The sequence below is a fragment of the Magnolia sinica genome, chromosome 12 (genome assembly GCF_029962835.1).
Source record: "Magnolia sinica isolate HGM2019 chromosome 12, MsV1, whole genome shotgun sequence".
Taxonomy (NCBI): domain Eukaryota; kingdom Viridiplantae; phylum Streptophyta; class Magnoliopsida; order Magnoliales; family Magnoliaceae; genus Magnolia; species Magnolia sinica.
In genome coordinates, this window is record NC_080584.1 from 3,662,037 (window position 1) to 3,674,171 (window position 12,135).

Sequence of the window (12,135 nt, forward strand, 5' to 3'; positions counted from 1 at the left end):
ATGGTTCTAACGGTCCGATCAAAGAGTTTTATAAAATGGATGGTTATGATCATTTCATGAAAATAGGTATCTGAGCCATTTGTCTGTTGGGTCCCACTAGGGATCCCTTATATTTGTAAGGAGTCACTTTTATCAGGCAATCCTAATCATCCAATCTGTGGGTATGTGATCCAAGCCACTTTTTTGAATTTTTTCATACGTCCATTTATTTTCTTAACTGTGTTCGACCTGATGTACGGAATGACCTTATTTTCTACTTAGGGTGTCTAGGACGTGGGGCCCACCTTGTGGATGGATTGGATCTCATCCATGGGGGCCACGTGGACACATGTGGTGGCGTGTATATGGCATACTTAGTACACCTCATGTGTTGCATTTGGTGGGTCTTCTCTGGGGTAGGGATATCCCAAAAATCGACCTTATCCAGAACTCTGGTGGGCCACACGATTAAAAAAAACCATGTAAAACCATGCTTCAAACATCTAAAATCACTTAGTGTGGCCTACCTAAGTATTGAAATGGCCTAAAATTTGGTGTGACCCCTCATTCAAGTAGGACACACACAATGGGTGGGTTAGATATCTGAACCACATCTTCATGGGCCCTGTAAACAATCAGAAAAGTTTCAATGGGTGGTCATCCACTCTCAACTGTTGTCTATGGTGTGGCCCACCTAAAGTATGGATTAGCCTGATTTTTTGGCACACAGTCCATCATGGAAGGGTGCATCAATTCGATGGTTTGGATTTCAGATATACATTACAGTGGGGCCACAGAACTCGACTTCATGAGAAGCTCCATCCATAAATGTGTTTGGGTTTCCAAATGCATGCCTGAATGCATGCATACAGGGATGTATGTGCATGCTATATGTATGGGTTTCCACATGCATGCCTGAATGATATATGTGTGCATGCTGTATGTACTGGATTTTCCTACTCTGAGAATGCATGTTAACGTGCTTATCTTGTCAAGACAAATATGGGAATACATGTGGACCGTCAATCAGTGCATGCTTACGTGTATGCATTTGTTTCGTACATGTGATGGGTTTCCTAGCTTATCCTTACCATGACATAATTCCGGAATATTCCAGATGTGGACCGTTCAATGAATGAGACTCTAGCTCCAACTTTGGACTGATTGGATGGCTGTAAACATCCTAATAATGCCCTTTGATTTGGACGGTTATAAACACGTAAGAAGATGCCTAAGACAAACTCTACTGAAAGGGACGGCTATGATCATCCATTTGATGCTTTCTTTTATTGGCTTATGCTACATCTAACTATCTAAGAGGTGGATCACTAATCAGATGGTCTGAGTCGATGAGAGCGTGCATCAGTTGTTGGACGTTTTTTTTTTTTTTAATAAATAATCTTGAACGTCAGATTTCTGTAATATCAATCCAACGATTAGAAAATGTCCAATTGGTGTGGATTTTACTTGCTGGCTTAATTCTGGAATATTCCATCGACGTGGACCGTCCAAAGAATAAGATAACTGTTCGATAAGCTCTAGCTCCAACTTTGGACTGATTGAATGACCGTACGTAAACATCCCAAGAATGACCTTTGATTTGGACGGTTATAAACACATAAGAAGAGGCCTGAGACAAAGTGCACTGAAAGGGACGGTTAGGATCATCCATTTGGTGCTTTCTTTTATTTGTTTATGCTACATCTAAGACGTGGACCGGTACTCAGATGGTCTGAATCGATGAGAGCGTGCATCAGTTGTTGGACGTGTTTTTCTATAAATGATCTTGAACGTCAGATTTCTATAATATCAATCAAACGGTTAGAAAATGTCCAATTGGTGTGGATTTTCTTGCTGGCTAACTAGGAGCCTGCTGAACCGAATTGATGGTCCAGATGGACTGATCTGACCGTCCAAATTATGGGTGTATACGAACCGAGTTAGCTCGGTTAGCTTGCTCGACTCAGACTCAAAAAAGCTCGATTCGACTTGGTTCGAAGCTGAGTTCGAGCCGAGTTGAGCTGATTTTTTGAGCTCAAAAAAATTTCAAATCGAGTTTGAGCTTGCCCGATCTCAACTCGACTCGGATCGAAACCCAACTCAAATTGAACTAGTTCGGTGACTCAATTAATTTAATATTGACATTACTCACCAAGTGTTTGAGGAAATGACTTAACGAAGTGTCGGCTAATGGCAATGAAGGTATATATATGAAACAAATACCATTTTTTCTTGATCTTGATGTTGTCTAAAAGGTGTCTGATGAAATACTTGTAAACAGCTATGGTTGTTTTACATACCCAACATATGTTTGTGAAAATGCCGCGGAGGCTTGATTTCGGCTCGAACTGCCCAAGCTGTTGACTGAACCGAGCTGAGCTAGCCAGCTAGAATCAAGGACTGAGCCGAGTTGAGTTCGAGCTAGAGTCAACTAGTGGCCAAGCTGAGATCAACTGGACTCGGTTCGACTGGGTGCACACCCCTAGTCCAAATGTTCATATGCAATACCCAACACTATAAAGTTATAGCCCTTTTGAGATCAATGAATCATATCTCGTTATTTTTATATACTATTGAGGTGATGTATATAACCTTAGGGGGACCATTTTCAAATGGAGAAGCGAATTAGTGGGGCCCACAAACGATCAGGCAATATCTACAAAATCCAATTGTTAATTAATCAGAAATCCCCATGATTGATTGAAGTCAAGAATACAAAAAAAAAAAAAAAACGACATGTGTCCGGTGGGCCACCACACCTCTATTAGACATCCAAAGAAGTCAATTTTGGCCACTTAATCCATGTATTTTGATCCAATGGCTAATACATAATTGAGAACAAAAGACCGATTTACCCCTGGGCCCCACACATCAATAATTCAAATACCACATGTTCTAGTGATATGAACTTGCCCATGGAGGGAAAAAGTGTTTAATGGTGGCAAAGGTAGGTAACACATATATGTACAAATTTTCCAAATCCAAATGACTAAAATACCCTTCCCAAGTGTCCCAAACCACATGAAAATCATCAATGGTCCCACATGGTGGGTATACCCAATTCAGGAAAATAGCTCTCAGTGATTCCTTCCTCATAACCTGGAGACACCATCATCATCTTTTGGTTGCTTTCTATCTTGGTGAAGTGGTCCAAAACTGCTTTTATGACCTTTTTTTCACATTGAAGAGGGTTGAAGAGGGTGGCTATATCTGGTGGGGTCACTAGGTGGGCCAGGCTCATGGTAGACATGTTGGGTTCAAGAAGTGGTAGATGGGGCATGATTTGGGGTATGGTTTGGGAAGTAGTGTTTTGGGAAAGATTGGAGAAGCAGGGCACTTGCTCAAAACCCTCTAGATTTAATGGGGTTTGGTCAAAAGCAAGGAAAGAGTCCAACAAAGGTGGGAGAGATGAGGAGCTTGTGTCATCATAGGAGTTTTCTTGGCTTGGTTTGGCAGATATTCCTCTACTCTTGTAGAACACTCTACATAAGACCCAATCCTCCTGTTCATCATTCAAATAAACAAATAAATAAATAAATAATAAAAATCATTTAAAATGAGAGTTGACATTTGCACCCTCAAGGTGGGCATGTTTAAGTGCTATTTGAAAAGAATTCATCTCATTTTAATTAATTATAATTATGAATTAGAAATAATGTGTTAGAATGAGTAGTGTGCACTATAGCTTGTGGTCATTCAAACTACCAAACAATTTCATCATTATTTTTACCGCAAATGGTAGAGGAGAGCGAGGGGAAAACCCTAATTTATTAAATTAATATGGTATTAGAGTTAGGGTTTTCTAAACCCTAACCTCAGTTATTCTCTCTATTTTTCAAACCTTAAAAATTATTATTATTATTATTATTTTAAATGAGGATAATTTCATAATTAATTAGTCTAATTTGGTCTAAAAAAATTCATATTATTTTATTAAATTTGGTAAACTAAAGAAACCCTAAAGTTTTATTTGGCATACATCTAAAAATAAGTTCAACTCATTTAAGTTAACATATCAGAGATCTTGATCTTTAATGCATAGTGAGTTTATATTCACCTGGAAACGATATATAATTAATGTTAACTAAAATGAGATGAACACATTTTTATGTGTTTACTGAAGTGGCCATTTTAAAAAAAAAATCCTGATAAACCAATAATCAAGATCTCTAATACTTAATTACAATAAACTAAAATGATAAAATACTTCAATACTCTAGCAAAGTGTAACAGCTGATACCCAGCTGCGAGGAAATTTTTATATTTTATATCATGGCATATAAGTTACTCAAGCTAAACCTTGCAAATGGTAACACCTAGTTTGCATGGACTATAAACTGAAAATTTCACTAATTTGGTAACCTAACTAGCTGATTGGTGGACATTTAGTGAATGGTTGAAATGAGAAGTGGACAACTGTTTGATTATTTTTGGAAATAGGCTTCACCAATGAAAATTAGGACTAATCAACTAACTGACTTTTGGATGATGACTATGGGTTCAAAATTTGGATAGTTTAATTGGAATTATCGTGGGCCACTGTATGATTTTTTAGTGCCTACGCATCAACATCACAAGCCAGCGTATCAATGTGTGGCCTTAGTCATTCTGTAAGAGATTTATTGGGAATTTATCCATTCCCAGTGGAAAGCAACAAGCTAATGGTTTAGGTGACCAAACCATGGGCCCCACTTGTTATAATTGAAAACTCACATTCCATGGTTCCTCTTTTTTATTAAAAAAAAAAAAAAAAAAAAAAACCCTTGTGGACACAGTTTTCACAAGGTGTACACCAATCTCCCATCATCCATGAGTGCACCTATGGTTGGAGATCAGTGTATACCACATTAGCCATTTTTAGTGTGTGTATGTATTCCTAAAGGTTAGTTCTCAAAAAAATTTTATGAGAACTTTTGCCACAGGATGCGGGCACAAAATCTAAACAGTTCATTAGATGAGTCACCTCATAAAACTTCTTAAGCTAACATTTTTGCTCATTCAAAAATTTAGTGTACCATAGCAAAGTAAGAGGGAATGAGGGTTTTCACTTTAAGCACAAAATTTCCCATGAGAATAGATTCTCTCTCTCTCTCTCTAGAGAGAGAGAGAGAGAGAGAGAGAAATGCTCACCTACACACCTTACATTAGCACCTGAGCGCACCTTTGCACACATGTCATGGGCACAAAAGCTGAATAGTCCACATGATGAGACATCCCTTCAAACCCAATTATAAGGCTAACTTTCAGTCTAACATAAAATTCTAGTAGCCCATAGTGAAGAGAAATACAAATCAAAGGAGAAAACTGTTTCCATTTGCCATAGCCCATCAGAGTTTTATATAGACTAAAAGTTGAGCTTGCGTGGTTTCAAGAGATACCACATCATGTTGACCATTCAGATTTTATGCCTAAGACACGTGTGCAAAAGTGTGAATGGGTGCTCACATAAGAAGGTGCACAGGTTAGCATAAATTTATATATATCCCAATGCTCAGTTGGGCACTAGTTTGCAGAGAGCTCATCATACATGATGTGACTTCAAAATATGAACATTCCACATAAAGCAGTGCCTCATGAAACCCTTTGGGTTTAATTTTTAATTTGCATTTCTCTTTGCTATGGTATGGGCGAAAATTTTTACCCTAGAGTTTTATGGGATTCCACATCACACATAGACTGTTTGGATTAGATGCTCATGACACGTGTAAAAAGGTAAAGGTAAGCACGTGCGTTGGGGCACATCCCCCTCCCCCCCCCCCCCCCCTCTCTCTCTCTCTCTCTCTCTCTCTCTCACACACACACACATGTATATGTAATATGCTCGCCTATCTTAGAAGTAATGGAGCGATGTCATGATACCGCGTGGAACATGCAAAAAGGTAGACCGTTGTGCATGAACCTCGTGACCCACCTAACTTTGATCAGCTGGGGATGAAACGTTGGCCCCACAACGCCACAACCTACAAAATACTGAAGTAGATGGGCCCCACATCACATCACCAATCATGTACTTGTGTTTCGTGTCAAATCATTCCTATAAACCTAATCGTTTTAGCAAACGTCTGCAAATTTCTAAGTATGAAAAGGGCCAAACAAACCATACGAGATGTTCCATGTAACGGCCTGACAATCAGGCACGTGTCATACATGAACTAGATCCAATCCATTCATCAGAGGGTCCACCACCGTGTAGATGCCCTAGCCCAAGATCCAGACCGGTCCACAAGTTAGGTGGGCCCAAAATCAATGGAACAAATGTATGCTGCTAAAAACTTGGCCAAAGTTTTTATCGTGGCCCACATACGTAATGGATCGGCTTTATTTTTTATGTGTTAGCATCTACTCGGTTGGATCCACCTGATGGATGGCTTGGATATTGCACGTGTCTGCCAAGATTATACATGTGGTGAATGTAGATAGCATGCCTGGTACAAACGTGTGGGCTTATTAGCCGCCTTTATAGGAGAAGATCTAGTCCATCCATTCTGTACTCCGGCTTTATACTACACACGTTGCAAGTTTTTAATGACCATTCATTCATCAAAAGGCTTCATAAATGGACCACCGATCAAAGTCACAAGATCAAACAATCCTAACCATGCAAAAAGTTTCGAACGAATATCATCAAATGGGTGTCCGGCTCATGTAAATTTTACTAGATGGCACGTTCATGGTTTTCACCGATTAATGAACGGTTCAGATCATCATAAGCATGATTAAAACTGTGGGAATGATCATATGCAGTCAATTACATGGCACTTTGCTTTCATGGGGCCCAATCTAATCATCAGGTGGGCCACACGAAGATCTGTAGGCCCAAAAATCAGGCCAATACAATCATCAGGTGGGCCACACTATGTAAACATCATATATCTTCTAAAGAAATTATAAAAAAATAAATCCAAATTATCATTTTTATGAAGACACATGAAACAAACATACCTTCAATGGAATTTTGGATGCATCAGAGGGTCCCTCGAGCCTGAATTCATGCATGACCCACTCAGTTTTCTTCCCTTTTGGAGCTCTTCCTTGATAGAACACTAGGGTTTTTCGCATGCCGACAATCGCCCCAGTCCGGACGTCGATCACCGGTCGATCTTTTCCGGTCGCCTTCCAGTAGCCGGACACCGTCGCACGGTTAGTACGCAGTCCGGTCGCGTATTTCCGGTCCCGGAGACTGAAGAAATACCATTCCTTGCCACCCACACAAGCAATATCTGACCCACATAAGAGTAGCATTAGTCACTGATATATGGTCCATTTCATGGGGTGATTAACGTTCTAAACTTGCAAGGGTGAAAATGGAATATATTCATCTTTGAGGGGTTTTTTTCATATAGAAAACTTTAATACTCTGGCAGAGTGTGATGGAAGATACACAAGTACTTAAAAATTACTTAGGAATTGCTTATGTGGCATTCGATTATTCAAATTAAGCTGCCCAAATTACGGGTCTTGGATTAGATGTATCATGAATCATAGGACTAGTGGACATTAATTGAACGGTTAAAAATGAGAATATCCAATTGTCCTGCTTCAGCAAACAAGGTTCCATGAATCAAAGGTATGACAGTTAGATTTTATTTTTATATTTTTTTTATTTTTATACTAAATGTATGACAGTCATACTCTGCCAGAATATCAAATAATATAAACCTCAGTTAAAAAATCAGTGGAGCACCAATTGAAATTGTATCAATGTAATCGAGATACATAAACGGGCTATCCGAACCGTTCAAGTGGTAGGCCTCACAATTTCTAGGCCACAGTAGAAAGAACTCGACTTTCTGATCATTTTAAACATCCGAACTGTAGACATAGATGTGAACCGTTGGAAAGTTTTTGTTTGGAGATGGCTATTTTTTGAATGGTTAGGATCATCTGTAGGTGAGAGATGTTTGTATGATGGAGTGTATATGGTCTGGTCTACTCTTTGAACGGTCCATATCACTCGTTATTAAGAAAAAATAAAAAAGAAAGAAAAATGCTTGTTGAGCGCCAATCACGTGGTTGTAGTTGTGGGAGTTGGAAGGTGGGCCATCTACAACTTTATTAGTGCCAGTATCTGGCTCCTAACAGCTAACCTCACTGTGGTGACATGGCTTGACGTTGATGAGTGTGGCCCACCAGCAATAAATATTCTATGGTTGCATCCGATCTAACCATCAGAAGGCATCCGATCTTTGAACGGTCTATTCATCAGGTGGGCCACGTGTATGGGAGAAATGGATGGTTAGGAATAAATGGTTAACTGTTTATGTAATCAATTACACGTGTCCACACGTGATTAATTGACAAGCACGTTCAAAGTGGGCCCCTCACCCGGTGGAGGTGATGTCCACATCTGTCCTACACCGTACACGTGGATGTGGCAGATTTGACTATGTCGCAATGCGAAAAGCACAAAATTCATTTCTAGGAGCGGATTGCCTGGTGACCCTCCGTAGTTGCAGGCTCTGTGGGGGCCACCGTGATGTATGTGTTTTATCCACGCCGTCCATCCGTCTTAACAGATTATTTCAGAGCATGAGCCCAAAAAATGAAGCATATCCAATCCTCAAGTGGACCACACCACAAGAAAGAGTGGTTATTGAACGCCCACCATTAAAAACTTCTCGGGCCACAAAATTTTTGGATCTAAGCTGATATTTGTGTCTTCCCTTCATAAACGTCTGTCTGTATGACCTTATGAACAGGTTGGATGACGAATAAACATCACGGCGGGCCCTTGGAAGGTTTAAACGGTGGCCGTCGTTATCCTCACTATTTCCTGTGGTGTGGTTCACTTGAGCTTTGGATCCGACTCATTTTTGGGCTCATGCCTAAAGGAGCTGGCAAACGGATGGACGCTGTGGATATAAAACACATACATCATGGTGGGCCCCACAGATCCTGCTACAAGCGAATTCACTTCCACTTCCCTCTTTATTGGGCTATCATGTAAAAATAAAACCGATTCCATTACATCTGTAACATAAAAGAATAGACGGCTATGGTTAATCAACATTTTGAACACGTGGATGTGGTAGATTTGACTCGTAATAAAAATTAAAAAAATAAAAAAAAAATCTGATCTTAGCATTGTAATCGCTGGACAATCTGGATCAATGATTGGACTGTCGAAGGTTCATGATGCAATTAGGAGTACTATAGCTTAAAATGCTCCGTAGAGCACTGGATCATTTCTCACCGAACAATCTTAACCACCCACCAATAGATGAGGGAAGAGAGCGCAAATGAAGGTAAGGCCTCTAAGGATAAGGCAGAGAGAGAGAGAGCCCAAATGAAGATTTGATTTCTAAAGACAAATGGGGGAAGAGAGAAATGGGTGGTGAGAAAGGGATAAAACCCAAATGAAGATTGGGTTTTTAAAGATCGAGGAGAGAGAGAGAGAGAGAGAGAGAGAGAGAGAGAGAGAGAGAGAGAACCCAAATGAAGATTTGGTTTTTAAAGATAAATGGGGGGAAGAGAGAAATGGGTGGTGAGAAAGAGATAAAACCCAAATTTTTAAAGATCAGTTAGGGGAGAGAGAGAGAGAGAGAGAGAGAGAGAGAGAGAGAGAGAGAGAGAGAGAGAGAGAGAGAGAGAGGTGAACTGACCTGGAAGATCCCATGGCTCAATCTTGTTCAAGTCGACTTCAATGAGTACTGGGTCATAAGAACTAGGATTGCTGCTGCCTTTGCCGGTGACCTTTTTCACTAAGTAGTCACATACAAGCTCTTCATCCCTTGGATGGAACCTAAATCCTGGAGGCAATTTCGCCTCCACAAAGCTTAGGAAACTCATGAGAGATAGAGAGAGATCAAAACCCAGATGGAGAGAGAGAGAGAGAGAGAGAGAGAGAGAGAGAGAGAGAGAGAGAGAGAGAGAGAGAGAGAGAAACTAATGAGAAATCTAACGATGGGGGGAGATAGGGTATAAATAAAGACTGGAATGGTGTATATAAAAAAGCAGAAGTCAAAAGAAGGGAACCCAATTAGAATATTTGGAATTGAATAAAATCCACACGCCCCAAATGAAGTTGCTTTTTATATGAATAACCCCACCCAATCATACTATCATACAAATATGAAATCTATAATCCAAATGGTTTAGGTTTCTAACAACCTATCCAGCTTAGAAAGCTGAGAAAGAAAATAACGGATTAGGTCTTACCTGGGTAATACCTTAATGGGTGTTATCCTAACCATGGGGCCCACCTTGATGATGTATTGTATATCCACGCCGTCCATTCGTTTCTCCAGACCATTTAATGACATAATCAAAAGGATTAATGAGATAAAAATCTCAGTTGGACCACACCAGAGGAAAATGTGGTGATTCAGTACCTCACCATTAAAAATTCCAAAGGGCCCATCATAATGTTTTCATAATATTTATTTTCCATCCAACCTGTTGATAATGTCAATAAGAGATGGTTGAAGGTAAATGACAAAGATCAGATTGATCCAAAACTTTTGTGGGCCATAAAAAAGTTTTTATCATTCATTCATCACTGTTTCCAGTGGTATGGTCCACCTGAGATTTGGATCTTCTTAAAGTTTGGGATCTCATCACAAAATGAGATGCAAAAGGCAGATGTACGGCGTGGATATACATTAAATATATCAAGGTGGGCCCCACACGGTTGGGGTAAGTAACACCCACTAAGGTGTTACCCTTCCCAAGAGGGATAGTGAGAAAGATTCCACTAAAATTAGGCACTTTATCGGAGCATAAAGAGCTATTTTCCCTCCGTTGCAACTAACTATCTAGCATATGTCACAGCTCTCTGGGCCTACATGCAAAGTGGTTCCACCATCAGAACCATCCATGTTGTGGATTCTATTCTATAGAGGCCACCTCAAGAAATTAACAATGAACAGGTTATTATAACCATCACGATTTGTACATGAATTAAAAACAACGAAAAGGAAACTTTCAATGGTTCTCATTCAACTCCACAAATCAAAGGTTAGGATTGTTAGTGAAGGATCGTTTAAGGGGAAATGGCTTCTTTATGATAGTGCCTAGAACATGGAAGATTTAGATCAGTATGTGGGCCAAAACATAACTTAAAAACTCCACTCGACTCAACTCAATATCCATCAAGGTAAAGTTGGCTTGGAGACCTAGACTCAACTCAATATTTAATAATCAAACACTAATAACATACTCTTGAAATAGTGTGATATAATAACAATTTGCATTTCTATCACAAATCATCACTTGATTGGCTCTTGACTAGTCGGGTCGTGTTGATCAAGTCCGCGAGCCGCAGCCTCATAATCAAGTGAAACTCCTAGCAAGTTTTATGGTGACTCAGGATCAATTTCAAATGAGTCGAATTAGCTCTACTGGGTTTTGAGTTAAGTTATCGAATTTTAAAACTATGACTCGATTATGCAGTGACACACAAGCTAGGGATCAAACTTTGGGATATAAGAAAATTAGCATATCCATAATGTATAAGTCAAACTAAGTAGGGTGAGAGAGATGAATACATTTCATAGAAAGAGAGAGGGGACGTGCTCGGATGGCATCAGGCAAATGTGGGGGTCACATGATGTATGCCTAAAAGAAATTTTGACCCCTCAGTGACATGTTGGAGAAATGAAGCGGAATATACGAGATTACAAATGTAGATTACTCGCGGCTAAATATGAATTGAGACAAAGTAGATAAAATAGTTGAATTGAATGGTGGATTATAGAATCAATCATGCACCAATCACGAAGACAATGAATTCATTTGACTTAAATTTGTAGTTGAATTGAAAGTTTTCCGTACTTTACATGTACTCTAAATTCTATCATGTTTTGATATTGAAATGGTAATATTTTATTTATTCGAAGAGTAGAGTAATTTAACCCATCATAACTATAGTATTTAAATTTCCATACGAAAAAAATCCCATGCGGTAATTATACAAAGTACCATCTAAATATATCATTTAAGACTTTTCTTTAAAGATCACAGTCAATGTGAGATCACTTGTATGCTTAAAGCATATAATTCAACGGTCAAATCAAAACATATTGATCATGTGAGGCCCGTCTAATAGAAGCGTTATAAAGACAGCTTTAAATTTTGAGGCACAGACCGTCGGTACTAAGGCCTCGTGTATGGTGGGACCTGATCCATACCTAACCCAGTCACTTATACTGTAGGGAA

General features: G+C 39.4%; 1 protein-coding gene across 1 annotated transcript; it reads right to left on the reverse strand.

Moving 5' to 3' along the window:
• Positions 1–2,764: 2,764 nt before the first annotated feature.
• LOC131220806 (NAC domain-containing protein 21/22-like) lies at positions 2,765–9,822 on the reverse strand. The gene is made up of 3 exons (XM_058215656.1): positions 9,582–9,822; positions 6,922–7,199; positions 2,765–3,481 (listed from the first exon to the last, which is right to left on the reverse strand). Exons 1-3 carry the CDS (start codon positions 9,766–9,768, stop codon positions 3,011–3,013), a joined length of 936 nt encoding a protein of 311 aa, XP_058071639.1. The 5' UTR covers positions 9,769–9,822; the 3' UTR covers positions 2,765–3,010.
• Between the last annotated feature and the right edge of the window lie 2,313 nt (positions 9,823–12,135).